Consider the following 16956-nt stretch of genomic DNA (forward strand, 5'->3'; position numbering starts at 1 on the left):
AAAGGAATATTCCGGGTTCAATATAAATTAAGCTCAATCGACAACATTTGTGGCATAATTTTGATTACCTCAAAAATTTATGTTGACTTGTCCCTGCTTTTCTTTAAACAAAAAGGCAAAAAAATCTGCATTCCAGTGAAGCACTTACAATGAAAGTGAATGGGGCCAATCTGTAAACATTAAAATACTCACCGTTTCAAAAGTATAACCATAAGACATAAACAATATGCGTTTTAACATGATTTTAGTGTCAACTTATTCTGTGTAAAGTTACTTCCAATTTTACAACTTCGTTGCCATGACGATGTAACGTGTATATATATATATATATATATATAAATATATATATATATATATATATATATATATATATATATATATATATATATATATATATATATATATATAAATAAAAAAAAAAACGGAAAACAACTGTAAAAACTACGATTTAAAGAACTTTACAGCTCAAATAATATATGAGTTTTAACAAGAAATGATGCAAGTGCTTTTTATAAAATTATAAGCTTCACATTTCTGCCTTTAAACCCTCAAAAAATTGGCCCCATTCACTTCCATTTTACGTTTTGTATTTTTTATTTTTTAGGCAGGGACGAGACAAAATTATTTTTGGTGGTAATCAACATTATGCCACAAATGCTGTCGACAAAACTTTTGACTTTGTGTCGTCTTGGACTTACACTGACACCTAGCTGATGCAGCATCATTTAAAATCAATAGTTTTCAGTTTCAGATGCAATTGTAGAAATTCACTATTCACAGTCAGCCATGATTACTTTAATCAGTGAGTGAAATGGTCAAATTACAGGGTGGTACTGAGATTGAGCGAGTAGTATTCGGCTGGTCATGTGATTTTAATATGGCAGCCACCATGTGCGGACCCTCTCCATGTAGAATAAAACAGCTTTTATAAAGTTACTGATATGACTGGAGTCTTCATTTTAATGTGAGTGTTCATGATTTCCTACATATATTGCAAAATTACAATTCATGTCTTTAGGAGTTACACTTTAATGAGGAAAAGTGCACCTTTAACTTGTATTGAATTCAGAATATTCCATTAAGTGCATTTCAGGTTCAAATACAAGTATTTAATCCATGTGTTTTATATGAGATTTTCAGAAAATGCAAAATGGCTCAGTGAAGCTTTGTAACTAATTTGAATATTTAAATAGTTTTACATATCACATCAGACAGGGAAGCTCAAGCTCAGTAGTCATGATTTTTTATTTTTTAATCACTTATACTGACCATAAACATTATTGACAATAATGTGTACTCATTAGTATCATTCAGTCTGTGCAACATCAATAAAACCTGTCAATGCAATCTCACTATTTCATAGCTGATGTAGGTAGAATTTTTGTCTGGAAAGTGAGGCATTTCTGACTACCTGTGCTGCCTTTTTTTTTTTTTTTTTTTTGTCTCTTACACTGTGGCTGCTGATTACTCTGTTGCATCAGGCAGCCTTTGCTTTGTAATTGTGACTCCAGAGATCCCACTTCTCAAGCTTTGTACTCTCCAGGATGAGTAATAGAGGCTGAGGCCATGCTGGATGCCCTCCCACAACACACCAGCCACTGTTGCAATCATATGCAATCCTCTCATAGTGCTGTGCTTTGTTGCCTAGACACCAGGGTCACCTGGGTGAAGGCACCTTAGGAGAGGAAGACACCATAGCAGCACCACCACCATGCATTCAGCTAATAACCACACCCTCAAACTACTCTAAGATCTTTTGCTTTCTAATCTGACCCTGAAGGAAACCCAGAGAAAAAGGACAACCAGTGAGTTATCATGTTACTGGTTGTCAGTGGAAAGACAGGTCTACCCAGTATCTTTCACAAAAGCATATGCTTACCTTTACATTATCCCTAAACATGAGCAGACAGGGAGGTGAACAGAAAAGACAACTATTATCTGCAGCTCAAGGACAAAGCATTAAATTAGCAAGACTTGGAATCTGTTGTCGCAGCCAGCATGAAAGACTGTGTAAATGATTGCTTGTCTTTGCACCATGCAAGTTTGTTGCGGCTGATGCGTCGAGGGGAGATGCTAATTGATTTCTCCACAAGGGAGAGAGTTTCATCACGCTTTGTTTTTAACCCCTCTCTTGCAAGGGCTGCACTTAGCAGTCTCACAGGAGCTCTCTACCTCTGCGTGAGGCTACAGTCAGTGTCAAAGTCTGAGACACAATTAACTGGTAAGACGCAATCAAAACAAATGAGACAGGACAGTGTTCAAGGAAACAAATTGTACATTACATTCAACAATGTAAGGAATGAGAGTGGAAATTACAATATGGAGAGCAATAAAGTATGAACTGTAAAAAGCAAATGAAAGGTGTTTAAAATAACGCATTTACTGCCATTTAATTTAGCCCCGAGTACATTTGAAGTCAGAAGTTCACATACACTTAGGTTGAAGTCATTAAAACTCCACTCCACAGATTTAATATTAGCAAACTAGTTTTGGCAAGTTGTTTAGGACATCTACTTTGTGCATGACACAAGTAATTTTTCCAACGATTTTTTACAGACAGATTGTTTTATTTTTAATTGACTATATCACAATTCCAGTGGAATGTCAGTTTACATACACTTATGGGGCTTTTCCACTGCATGGTACAGCTCAACTCGACTCGACTCTACTCGCTTTTTGGGGGTTTTCCGCTGTGGATTGTACCTGTTACTTTTTTAGTACCACCTCGGTCGAGGTTCCAAGCGAGCCGAGCCGATACTAAATGTGACGTCAAAACTCTGCAGATCACTGATTGGTCAGAGAGAATCGTCACCAACAGCGTCACTGGATTTGCGACACGGGACATCAACCTGCTAGTTTTAAAGTTAGCAACAGCAATAACATTTGTTCACGTGACTTTCGAATTGTAAAAAGAAATGGCTGTGCACAAAACCACGCTGTGGTCAATAAACGAGGTGCAGACTTTCCTCTCGTTAGCAACGAACAAAACGTCTTTCAGGAAGTGTCTCAGCTTTTGGCCGCACACAGCTACCACCAAACCTACCAACAGTGTAGGAAAAAGTAAAAAAAAAAAAAACTTAAGTGACTACAGAACCATCAAGGACCACAACAGCCGGAGTGGTTCAAACAGAAGAAAGTGGAAGTGGTACGACCAAATGGATGCTATCTATGGCAATAGACCGGTGAGCAATGGGAGGGAGAGTGCCCTGGACTCGGCGATGTTGGAGTCCACGATGGAGGATGGTACGTTTTGTTACGTTAACTCTATATTCTGCTTGAAAGCTTCACTTTATTTAGTTGACCAGCAACTGGAAAGCTTGCTTCTAAAACAACCTGGCCAATTTAACTGTTACACTTGTGTAAAATCACCATGCAACAACTGCTTTATGCAGCACAATGAGCTAGTAGCTAACAGCTAGCAGTCGTGTTATTGTTTATGGTCAGTAATGTTTGTGTCGCGTTTAAGATGATGTCACGGCAGTAGAGGCGGTGCAACTATGACGATCAGCCTATAATCCCACCCACATTGAGGCGGCACTAAACTGCAGTGGAAAAGCAAGCTCAGAAAAGTAAATTGAGCAGAGTTGAGTCGAACCATAATGTGCAGTGGAAAAGTGCCATAAGTTAACTGTGCCTTTAAGCAGCTTGGAAAATTCCAGAAATGTCAAGTAGACAATTAGCTTCTGATAGGTGGTGTACTGAATTGGAGGTGTACCTGTGGATATACACTATATTGCCAAAAGTATTCGCTCACCCATCCAAATAATTGAATTCAGGTGTTCCAATCACTTCCATGGCCACAGGTGTATAAAATGAAGCACATATGCAGACTGCTTCTACAAACATTTGTGAAAGAATGGGCCACTCTCAGGAGCTCAGTGAATTCCAGCGTGGTACTGTGATAGGATGCCACCTGTGCAACAAGTCCAGTCGTGAAATTTCCTCACTACTAAATATTCCACAGTCAACTGTCAGTGGTATTATAACAAAGTGGAAGCGACTGGGAATGACAGCAACTCAGCCACGAAGTGGTAGGCCACGTAAAATGACAGAGCGGGGTCAGCAGATGCTGAGGCGCATAGTGCGCTGAGGTCGCCAACTTTCTGCAGAGTCAATCGCTACAGACCTCCAAAGTTCATGTGGCCTTCAGATTAGCTCAAGAACAGTGCGTAGAGAGCTTCATGGAATGGGTTTCCATGGCCGAGCAGCTGCATCCAAGCCATACATCACCAAGTGCAATGCAAAGCGTCGGATGCAGTGGTGTAAAGCACGCCGCCACTGGACTCTAGAGCAGTGGAGATGCGTTCTCTGGAGTGACGAATAACGCTTCTCCATCTGGCAATCTAATGGACGAGTCTGGGTTTGGCAGTTGCCAGGAGAACGGTACTTGTCTGACTGCATTGTGCCAACTGTGAAGTTTGGTGGAGGGGGGATTATGGTGTGGGGTTGTTTTTCAGGAGCTGGGCTTGGCCCCTTAGTTCCAGTGAAAGGAACTCTGAATGCTTCAGCATACCAAGAGATTTTGGACAATTCCATGCTCCCAACTTTGTGGGAACAGTTTGGGGATGGCCCCTTCCTGTTCCAACATGACTGCTCACCAGTGCACAAAGCAAGGTCCATAAAGACATGGATGAGCGAGCTTGGTGTGGAAGAACTTGACTGGCCTGCACAGAGTTCTGACCTCAACCCGATAGAGCACCTTTGGGATGAATTAGAGCGAAGACTGCGAGCCAGGCCTTCTCGTCCAACATCAGTGTCTGACCTCACAAATGCGCTTTTGGAAGAATGGTCAAAATTTCCCATAAACACACTCCTAAACCTTGTGCAAAGGGTGGGCCGACGTCATATTAAACCCTATGGATTAAGAATGGGATGTCACTTAAGTTCATATGCGTCTAAAGGCAGATGAGCGAATACTTTTGGCAATATAGTGTATTTTAAGGCCTACCTTCAAACTCAGTGCCTCTTTGCTTGACATCATGGGAAAATCTAAAGAAATTAGCCAAGAACTCAGAAAAAAAATTGTGGACCTCCATAAGTCTGGTTCATCCTTGGGAGCAATTTCCAAACGCCTGAAGGTACCACGTTCATCTGTACTAACAATAGTACACAAGTATAAACACCATGGGACCAAGCAGCCATCATACCGCTCAGGAAGGAGACGCATTCTGTCTCCTAGAGATGAATGTCGTTTGGTGCGAAGAGTGCAAATCAATCCCAGAACAACAGCAAAGGACCTTGTGAAGATGCTGGAGGAAACAGATAGACAAGTATCTATATCCACAGTAAAACGAGACCTATATCAACATAACCTGAAAGGCTGCCCAGCAAGGAAGAAGCCACTGCTCCAAAACCACCATAAAAATGACAGACTACAGTTTGCAAGTGCACATGGGGACAAAGATCTTACTTTTTGGAGAAATTTCCTCTGGTCTGATGAAACAAAAATGGAACTTTTTGGCCATAATGACCACTGTTATGTTTGGAGGAAAAAGGGTGATGCTTGCAAGCTGAAGAACACCCTCCCAACTATGAAGCATGGGGGTGGTAGCATCATGTTGTGGGGGTGCTTTGCTGCAGGAGGGACTGGTGCACTTCACAAAATAGATGGCATCATGAGGAAGGAAAATTATGTGGATATATTGAAGCAACAGCTCAAGACATCAGCCAGGAAGTTAAAGTGCGGTCGCAAATAAGTCTTCCAAATGGACAATGACCCCAAGCATACCTCCAAAGTTGTGGCAAAATGGCTTAAGGACAACAAAGTCAAGGTATTGGATTGGCCATCACAAAGCCCTGACGTCAATCCGATAGAAAATTTGTGGGCAGAACTGAAAATGCGTGTGAGAACAAGGAGGCCTACAAACATGACTCAGTTACACCAGTTCTTTCTGGAGGAATGGGACAAAATTCCAGCAACTTATTGTGAGAAGTTTGTGGAAGGCTACTCAAAATGTTTGACCCAAGTTAAACAATTTAAAGGCAATGCTACCAAATGCTAACAAATTGTATATAAACTTCTGACCCACTGGGAATGTGATGAAAGAAATAAAAGCTGAAATAAATAATTCTCTCTACTATTATTCTGACATTTCACATTCTAAATAAAGTAGTGATCCTAACTGACCTAAGACAGGGAATGTTTTCTATGATTAAATGTCAGGAATTGTGAAAAACTGAGTTTAAATGTATTTGGCTTAGGTGTATGTAAACTTCTGACTTCAACAGTACAAATTGCAATGATTAGTGAAGACAAATGAAGCAAATATCTGTAATAGTATTTGTTCTTGGTCTAAATGAAGAACATATAGTGTAGAATGTAACTTTCTAGAGGAAAACTCTCAACATAAATTGAACAAGTAAGCTATTTATAAAAATTTAAACATTTAGTTAACTTTTTTTTTTTGCTTAATAAAAAAATTAAAAATCAGCATCCTACTTCACACCACTTCAGAAGTAAAAAAAAAAAAAAATCAAAACATATCTACTATTCTAACATAACCACAATTTGTGTTAAAAATAATTATTTGTAATCACATTAGTTACATTGTAGGATCTTTAAGGCATAGCAAAAACATGTTTAACATTCAGTTGCAAGTAAATTTAACAGTGTGGGAACTATGTGATCAGTGATTACAATCAGGAATGTTAAGACTTTCTGCAGATCAAGAACCAGTTACTTCATCTGTATGCTGTCCTTGTTGACCCGAAGCTTTTCCCTGTGTGGTAGACTAAAACAATAGCTAATGGCTTTCTCAGTCTCATTGATTCTCTTTCGGAAGCGGTCTCTATCCCGGGCAAGCTCCTCCCATGGTCCCTTACGAGATGCACGAAGAGCAAAGGACCAAGCTTGCATTTTGTGAACTTGCACAATGGGAGAAAACTTGACCTTGAAAATTTTGATGGACTACATTAGCATCAATACATTAATCAAGCAATCATAGATTTGCCTTACATGCAATTGCATCCAAATAAATGTAAAGGTAGTAAAGAGATAATTACCTTCTTCAAAGTAGGACATTTCATCTGGATGCCATGTTCAGCTGTCTGAACAACATGCCTTCTCCATGGCACCACAGACAATGTCTCAACAGAGAATTTGTTGCAGCAATGGCGAGCAACTTTCCTTTGCCGTAAAGGGGGCTTTGAGCACCTTGAAGGTTTTAAGTGTCTGACTGTCTTACTTTGTGTGTTATGTCTGGGTGATATCAGAACAGTGCTTAGAACCTATTGGGGTAGCAGGTGAGCTCAGAAGAGTGGCTCTGAAATTCAGTGGGTGATAGGGGTCATCATTCTGGGAGAGGGACCTCCATAAGTCTTCTTCTTCTTCATCTTCAGAACCTGGTTTGGAAGAGTCAGAGCCTGTAGATGCAGTGGACTGCGATGCAGTGGGACTTACAGCCTTTTGAAATGGCTGTGGTACAACTTCTGCTTTGCTTTTTTCTGTAACCGCACTGGACAAACATGCAGTAAAGCACAGGGGGTGATATGGATCCGTAGAGTTGGTCAGAAGCTCCCAGAGTCTGTCACTTTCCTCTCGCTCTCCTTCTAAACAGGAACTGTCTGTGCTACCCCAGCTGAACTCACTGTCTGAAAATTGACCTACTGACTTCAGTTGACCTGGGCCTTGAACATCCTCGGTAGGCGATCTACGTGAGTTAGGATCAGTGAGGGGTTTTTCATGTTTTACAATCTCCTTTGCAGCAAATCCTGACACACATGCAGAGAAAGACACAGGGGAGCACCTGCTCTCTCCACATTTCCTCTCCGAACCACCTAATACACTCCAGTCATATCCGTGTTTCCACATGGAGTGATCTCCAATGTAGAGGTCTTCACTGTCAGTGAGACACTCTGTTGCATGAGACACAAAGCCGTCCACCAAAGAGCAGCAGAGCTCATCGTTGACCAGACTGGATAGGACAGCTCTGGAATGAGAGCTCACGTCAAAAGGGTCCCTGGCGAATTTTGAAAGCGAACTAGAACCGCCGACCACCATGTTTTTGTTGCTTTCAAACAAAGAGGAGAGCAGGAAACTGTCAGAGGGGTCTCCTGACCCCGTCGTCATGTGCTGAATGTGCTGCCCTGTCTCATCCGTAATTCTCAGATGGACTTCAAACCTGAACATCTGGAAAACTGAGGATAAAACAATTAAGTTACTTTAGGGGCCATAATAATTAAAGCTGTCAAAGTTAACGCATTATTGCTTGCTTTTAATTAAAGTCTTCTTAATTGCGATTAATGCATTTAACGTTAATAAAGCATAAACCTTTGCGATGTGTCCGCCTGGAGTCATCACACTGGTGCACACACCACAAACACACACACAACATCCATGTCAGTGATCATTTAATGGGGAAAGCACCTTTTAACTCTATTTGTTGTACAAAACAAGCCCAGATGGGACTTGTGAAAGAAATCAAGCATTTTGCATCCTCTGTAAGGTGCAATTTAATTACCACAGAAGCACGTCAAGTATTAACGATCACCAAAAAGCAGAATGAGACGTTGTATGCAAGTGCTTTTCATGTGCAGTTCAAAGAGGCACTTGACGCTGGCGTTGATACCCTGATGCGAACCGTGAATGCGTCTTCCCGATTGCTGTAGCAAAGCAGATAGCCGCTCATTGCAATGAATACTCAACCTATGGTTGCATAGTTCTTTCAGTTAGTCAACCTCCCACTTAGACTTTGCGAAATGTTTAATGTTACTTGAATTGGTGCTATTTTAGTGCATTTCTAACTTTATACTGTGGAAGGTTTTGTTTGGAAAATGTTAATAAAGCATTATTGTTACATATTGTTTTGTTTTCTTGCCTAAGAAGGAAATAAGTGTATTTTGACAGGAAAAAAGGATATATAGAGTAAAATTTCAGCCCTTTCAAAATCTGTGATTAATTGTGATTATTTATGAAAAATGATTCGATTAATCATGATTAAAAATGATAGTCGACTGCACAGCACTAATAATAATACATAAAGGCACTTAATACATAAATACATTCTTCCATAGGTCATTATCAAAATATGGTGACAAACATGTCCCTTAACTTTTCAGTCATGAAAAAGATTTCAGATAGTCAAGAAACCCCATATAAAAGGCATCTATCTTTAACCTAATCTTTTATTAAATAATATTAAATGGTTTGACTCTATATTGTTTTACACATTTTTTCAGAAAATATATTTAAATTTGTCATCTGTTTGAAAAAAACCCCACTTCTATGACATTTACAGTTTCTTATGTTTTACTCATTTTGTTTTCTCAGGTCAAGCATTTGTGCAAGGCCTAACAAGTGTGTAAAAAAGCAAAACACAATAAGTAATTAATGATTTCAATCATTTTAAAAAGATTATCGGTCATTGGTGTTATCAGTGTTAAAACTTGTATTTTGAAAATACAAAAACTTCTGAAAAAGAACTTCCAATGTCAAAATAGGAAGAAGAGGCTGCTCAAATGTGCACACAGTGATTTTCCCACCATGTTGAAAAAAAGTTCATTATTCACATTTTAACTATATATTTTTTCTTCACATTGTTCATTTAAATATGTCATTGATGTTACATTATTTTATGTTCATGTGAAAGATATTTATTGAAAAAAAAAAAAAAGGATTTAATAATATGATTTGTAGATTTTAGTCTGATCAGTGGTTTGTTTTGTGATGCCATTTACACAATCTTAGAAAATGCATCTTTTAAGAGAATTTGCCACTGGTGTTGTCATCACTGGTGTGATGTTACAACACTTGCTTCATTCCTTAAAACAAAGAGAAGTTAAAGTTGTCCTTTATTAATAAAAATAATGTCAAGATGTTACAGAAAAGCTTTTTAAAACTAAAATGAACTAAATTGAAAATTTCAGTTAGTCAGAAAGTAAAAAAAAAAAAAAAAAAAAAAAAAAATTGATTATGACCTCCATATCTTTTCTCCAATTACACTTCCGCTCAATCTAGGCTATTCTGGTTTACTATTGCAATTTGATATTGTGGCACTGCTTTTGCTTTGATAGAGGTGTCTGTTAAATGAATACATGCAATTTAATAAATAGGAAAAATCCCTATCGACTGGATAGATAGATAGATAGATAGATAGATAGATATGTACAATTGCACATCAACAAAAAACTCATCCAAATATTTAGTACCCACACAGAAATCTATAATAAATATAGAAGAATATGACTGTAAATAGCGTAGAAATTATTTTCAGTGCAAATATGTTCCGTAAAGATCGTCAGTTTGTAAATTACCCGTCATCAAAGTGCAGCAGATGATCTGGACCAGCAGTCGTAAGTGTCCCCACACCACACACAGCATCTGTTTGGTCCAGGGCAGCAGCAGCATCATCCCGCTGTCCCCGAAGCGCCGCAGTGCGGTCCGCTCTGATCCGCTCCTCTCCATTTTCAACCGATAAACCGTCACGTATTCTGATACTCGTCCCTTGGTTTGTTTTCTTTGTTGTACTTTATCGCCTGATTTATGAAGTTTGCAAACCTCATTTTCCCAAATATATTAGAGTTAACTCCGAGCGAAAGCTGCTGAGGTCCACATGACGTCAAGAAACATTTTGCACGTCTGCTCAAACTTATGAAAGCGTTCCACTATAAACAAATATCTCACGTGACCTTTGATTCGATCGCGTATCTGTCACTCACATTCAGACCGCCCTCTCCCACAACTGACCCCGCCTACACCATGACGTAGTACGTTGACGCATGGTTTGTTTTCCCATGTGAAATCTGACAAGAAGCAACAGGTTAACATCTGCTACTCAAGCCAGTACATTTAAGACACTGACTTCCTTTTTTTATATAGCTGTATTTAAAAATCTAATTTTGCCATACTTAACACCAGTAAAACAGACCCAAATCACTTGTAATGGCAGTTTATGTTCCTTAAATTGAGTTTAGAAATAGAGGTGTGGTTATTTGCCTCCTGGGTTATGTCACTCAAAAATGAAAATTCTGTCATTATTGGCTCACCCTCAAGTTGTTTCAAAACAGTATGACTTTCTTTCTTCCATGGAGCACAAAATAAGATGTTAGGCAGAATCTTAGCCTCAGTCATCATTCACTTACATTGCATCTCTCTCTCTCTCTCTCTCAGAATTTTTCATTTTTGGGTGAACTACTGATGTACGTTTGATACATCAGTTCTTATGTGGCATAGACAACACTTCATAGCACTATATAGAACTGTACACAGATTTCACATATGCCTAAATCAAAACATGTAAGATAGATGCCAGTTTAATTATCACACATTTGCACGTATACAGTGAAAATCTTTTTTTCACATATCCCAGTTAAGCTGGGGTCAGAGCCATAATATGGTGCCCCTGGAGCAGATAGGGTCAAGGGCCTTGCTCAGGGGCCCAACAGTGGCATCTTGGCAGTGCTGGGGCTTGAACCCCCAACCTTCTGATCAGTAACCCAGAGCCTTAACTCCCCCAGTAACACAAGGCAACTGATTTAGTTTACCTCCGCCTGTATCATCACTATAAAGTGAGTTTAGCAACCCATAAAATGTGCAAAAAGTCATTCAAATTATGTAGTATTTGTTTCATGTATTAGCTGCATGTAAGCGGTTGGAATTCAATAAGATCTGAATGTACAATATCTACTTTAACATTCCTGTGCAAACTCAGTGACAAAGCGTTCATATTTCTTTTGCAGAAGCAAGCCATCACCCAGGAGACAAAACAAATGTTTGCACTGACTCCCTTTCTCTCCAGATGCTCTCTCTCAGCAACAGCCTTTTTAATGAGGTACAGATCCTTCAGCAGATCTGGGGTCAGGCTTTTACAGTTTAGGATACACAGAATTTTACTCTCATGGATGTTGTAACCCTGAACTTTATTTTATACATTAATTCAGACCAAAATATAACTCCTTTTTCACTGTACACCTTGTCATTGCAGTCTCTAGGCACAATCATGGTTTCAAGCTCGATTACACTTCCTAGTGATTGAGGCATGCACAGGCTGTCTCTCATTTCGAAGGCTGCATGCTGGGTAGGACGCGTCCTTTGAAGGCAGTATACCGAGTGTCCTCCTTTAAACAAGTCTCATTTAAACGAGACGGCCTTCGTAGGACAGACGGAAACGTAACGTAACATGGTTGCTATGACAAGCGTGAGCGCTTTGAGTGAGAAGGGAAGAAAGTCCCTCTGGAAGGTAATGTATGAGGTACATTTTAGGAGAGTTATAATGATGTAAAGAGAAAAGAAAATAGATTTTACAGGTGTACTTTTAGTCTAATACTTTATTTTAATTATACAGGTGCATCTCAATAAATTAGAATGTCGTGGAAAAGTTCATTTATTTCAGTAATTCAACTCAAATTGTGAAACTCGTGTATTAAATAAATTCAGTGCACACAGACTGAAGTAGTTTAAGTCTTTGGTTCTTTTAATTGTGATGATTTTGGCTCACATTTAACAAAAACCCACCAATTCACTATCTCAAAAAATTAGAATATGGTGACATGCCAATCAGCTAATCAACTCAAAACACCTGAAGAGGTTTCCTGAGCCTTCAAAATGGTCTCTCAGTTTGGTTCACTAGGCTACACAATCTGCTGATCTGACAGTTGTCCAGAAGACAATCATTGACACCCTTCACAAGGAGGGTAAGCCACAAACATTCATTGCCAAAGAAGCTGGCTGTTCACAGAGTGCTGTATCCAAGCATGTTAACAGAAAGTTGAGTGGAAGGAAAAAGTGTGGAAGAAAAAGATGCACAACCAACCGAGAGAACCGCAGCCTTATGAGGATTGTCAAGCAAAATCGATTCAAGAATTTGGGTGAACTTCACAAGGAATGGACTGAGGCTGGGGTCAAGGCATCAAGAGCCACCACACACAGACATGTCAAGGAATTTGGCTACAGTGGTCGTATTCCTCTTGTTAAGCCACTCCTGAACTACAGACAACGTCAGAGGCGTCTTACCTGGGCTAAGGAGAAGAAGAACTGGACTGTTGCCCAGTGGTCCAAAGTCCTCTTTTCAGATGAGAGCAAGTTTTGTATTTCATTTGGAAACCAAGGTCCTAGAGTCTGGAGGAAGGGTGGAGAAGCTCATAGCCCAAGTTGCTTGAAGTCCAGTGTTAAGTTTCCACAGTCTGTGATGATTTGGGGTGCAATGTCATCTGGTGCTGGTGTTGGTCCATTGTGTTTTTTGAAAACCAAAGTCACTGCACCCGTTTACCAAGAAATTTTGGAGCACTTCATGCTTCCTTCTGCTGACCAGCTTTTTAAAGATGCCGATTTCATTTTCCAGCAGGATTTGGCACCTGCCCACACTGCCAAAAGCACCAAAAGTTGGTTAAATGACCATGGTGTTGGTGTGCTTGACTGGCCAGCAAACTCACCAGACCTGAACCCCATAGAGAATCTATAGGGTATTGTCAAGAGGAAAATGAGAAACAAGAGACCAAAAAATGCAGATGAGCTGAAGGCCACTGTCAAAGAATCCTGGGCTTCCATACCACCTCAGCAGTGCCACAAACTGATCACCTCCATGCCACACCGAATTGATGCAGTAATTAAAGCAAAAGGAGCCCCTACCAAGTATTGAGTACATATACAGTAAATGAACATACTTTCCAGAAGGCCAACAATTCACTAAAAATGTTTTTTTTATTGGTCTTATGATGTATTCTAATTTTTTGAGATAGTGAATTGGTGGGTTTTTGTTAAATGTGAGCCAAAATCATCACAATTAAAAGAACCAAAGACTTAAACTACTTCAGTCTGTGTGCAGTGAATTTATTTAATACACGAGTTTCACAATTTGAGTTGATATTACTGAAATAAATGAACTTTTCCATGACATTCTAATTTATTGAGATGCACCTGTATATTAATATAATTACACATATTGTATACTCTGCATCTACTGAGGTACTTCAACTTGGGAATTAACATTACTTGCATTTGAACATCATATTTACGGGCAAATTGGCATCATTTTTTTTTTTTTGTTGTTGAAGCAAAGAATTGTGGGTCGTGAGTGCCCACGAAGGATACACCTCATGCATCCTCCGAATTCCCATGAAAGAAGGCTGCATTCGAAGTGTCCTACTCGCTTTTCTGAAACCAGACAGCTTCGATGACGTATGCGGCCGACAAATGCGACCTCTGGAGGACACAGCCTTCCAAACGAGACACAGCCACAGAGAGCTAGGAAGTGTAATCGAGCTTGAAATCATGATTGCCAAGAAGAATGCTGATGTGAAGATTTACAGTGAAAAAGGAGTTATATTTTGTGTTCTCACCCAAAACCGATTGGATCGCTTCAGAAGACATTGATTAAAACACTAGAGTAATAATATAGATTACTTTTATGCAGCATTTGTGATTTTTGGAGATTCAAAGTTTTGGCCACCATTCACTTGCATTGTATGGACCTACAGATCTGACATACACATCTGGGATGGCATGAGGGTAAGTAAATGATGAGGAAATTTTCATTTATGTGTGAACTATTTCTTTAAGTGTGTAATTTCTGCACCATTGGTGCCCCCAAGCGTAATTTAAAAAACAATCAGTTTTAAAACCAATTCCAAACAACTCCCCATCTTCCACTGGTCAGAAAACGGATAATCCCACGCCAAACTTACACCATTGGTCGAGTTAATGTTGCATTGTGGGCTAGGACAGTCTATTTAAACAGAGTGTGCCACAGAGCAACAGTGTTTACACTTTAAAAAATATTAAGATATGATTGAAAATATATCTTACAATTAAGATCTCAAAATTTAGAAGAGAAATAACTTACTGTATGAATTTCCTTATAAATATATAACTGAGAATATATATATGTATGCATTATAGTCAACCAAAAGGTTTTGTGTTCGTTGTCTGTCCACTACAGGTTAATGTGTTTTTTCTTGTCAATTACAGTACGAGTTATTAACTTCAGAACACAAATTATACAGACAAATGTTTAATTAACATTTAATTTTCCTTTATGAGAAAGACAGAATTACAGCAAACATTGATTCAGTCAGGTTAAAGATAACCAATAAATAACTGTCCATGTTAATATCAATTCAAATGTATTTTTTAACAGTCATAAAAGAGCGAATCAAGTCACTATTTGTGGAGAGAGTGATGACTTGCTTCTTGTAGATAATTTTTAAAATGCCTCCAGGTAAACTCAAAAATAGATTATTATACAGCTAAGCTCTGGCAATAGATTTAGCCACAGACACCATTCCCTTTTGAACAGGGTTCATTATAATATTGTCAAAATTCCCTTGGTGCCAAGAACATTTAATTAAAAGACAGATTGAACAAGTGAAATAACCACTTCAATTTGTGACTTGCGTGCAGATCATTTTACATTAAATTTACAAAACAGGGATTTCAGTAAGTTATACCATCAAAGTACTAAGAAAAACAAAAGGAAGAGCCTATGAAGGCACCCTGTTATTGTTCCCAACTGGGGTGCTGTTTCGAGTTGTTTCAGTTCATTTGGCACATTATCAAAACAACACTGCTGTGCTTGGCTAGATACCTCAAAAACGTAAAGGCTATTAATATTTCATATTTGCATATGTAGAAAAGGAAGTGTAAAAATGAGCCATTTTAAAAATACAAGTGTCTATCTCTTTCTATTTAAACTTACATACTTGTGTAATAATATAAACTCTTCTTTAAGTGAGCCGTTTTGGTCCTCTTATGTCCCAATTGTACATAACCTAATGTTGATTTCTCTTCACACACACAAAGTTAGGTGGATTTGCTTCTTTCAACAAGGCGTCAACCTTGATTAGTGTCAGAGAGAGGAGCTGAGGGAATCTGAGTGGTCCTGTAAGGTCACTTGTTGTAGTCACATCACCCTTTGTGGGAAGACAGCTGGGGTGGGATTGTTGCTGGTGCGATCTAGAAGTAGGACACCGTGGTGAGCTTGTACCACTTGATAGTCTCTTTGCTTAGGTCAAAGTCCTTAAGGCTGAGGGTGATGCCACCCAAATACCAGTTCTCTCGTAAAGACTCTGCACTGAGCACGCTCAGCTGAAGTTCCCTTTGCTTCAATGTTTCCTTACTGTAACCACTGTACACCAGCTACAAACCGAAAGAGAACAAATGGGATTATTACCTCTAGGTCTCAGAACAGCCAAAGAGAATGTTGCTATGTCAGTCTAGTCGAGATGCTTAAACAAACAGACCAATGTTTTGATAGTACTACAGAGCTACTGCAGTGTTTACACTTTTTAGGGAAAAAACAGCCACCTACGAATGGCTTACCTACAACTGCTACTTACAATAACTGGAATAAGAGAAAGTACAGTATTTAAATGTTAAAAAAATTACATCACCTTTAAATAGATGCTAGGTTGCAGAAGGCACACTTACCATTTCATTAAATGTGGGATTCCTAGTCTTCCTCGCAATCTTTGTTTTGCGTTTGGAGGTTTTGTGGGGGTCTGGGAGAAGATATGTTTTCACATAAGGGTTTGGGTCTGCTCCATCATTAGACAACTGTGTAAGGTTTTGGGAGAAGTTAAATAAGCCAGAAGGATGCCTCCAATAATTATGATCATAGTAATAATAATAACATACTAATTCTGGGATTGGTTTGAAGATACTATTTTAGTAATAAGATAGTTATTACCAGGTCTTTGATGTGCATGACCATGATGAAGAGTGTGTTGTTTCGGTAGGACACTGACAGCTTCACCTCACCCTCCACTCGGCCAGTGGTGGGACTCACTGGAGTCATCTCTGAAAAAACAGACACCAATTATTGTATAACCAATTATGTGAATTTGGCGAGTTTAATGCTAATCCTGATCAAATTAAATGACACTAAAGACTGAACAGATGGCAGTAAACAACTTAAAGCATAACAAACTGTTACTGAAAACAAGTATTTGTATAATCATCCATAGTTTCATCCATCCATGTAAAACAGTTTTTCTTAAAAAGGCTGGATGCTATTTGTATACTGC

At 38.9% G+C, this 16956-nt stretch overlaps 1 protein-coding gene and 1 pseudogene across 1 annotated transcript in view; both read right to left on the reverse strand.

Moving 5' to 3' along the window:
• Positions 1-1378: 1378 nt before the first annotated feature.
• LOC127456526 (uncharacterized) lies at positions 1379-10589 on the reverse strand (annotated as a pseudogene).
• A 4340-nt stretch (positions 10590-14929) lies between these two features.
• LOC127456523 (phosphatidylinositol 4-phosphate 3-kinase C2 domain-containing subunit alpha-like) overlaps positions 14930-16956 on the reverse strand; it is a 55214-nt gene continuing 53187 nt past the window's right edge. Inside the window, exons 31-33 of the mRNA XM_051725060.1 lie at positions 16620-16729; positions 16361-16486; positions 14930-16069 (exon numbers count right to left, since the gene is read on the reverse strand). Coding sequence (XP_051581020.1) covers positions 15887-16069; positions 16361-16486; positions 16620-16729 — 419 coding nt within the window. The 3' untranslated portion in view covers positions 14930-15886. The remainder of the gene's footprint in view (positions 16070-16360; positions 16487-16619; positions 16730-16956) is intronic.

This window comes from Myxocyprinus asiaticus, chromosome 18, assembly GCF_019703515.2.
Source record: "Myxocyprinus asiaticus isolate MX2 ecotype Aquarium Trade chromosome 18, UBuf_Myxa_2, whole genome shotgun sequence".
Classification (NCBI taxonomy): Eukaryota; Metazoa; Chordata; class Actinopteri; order Cypriniformes; family Catostomidae; genus Myxocyprinus; species Myxocyprinus asiaticus.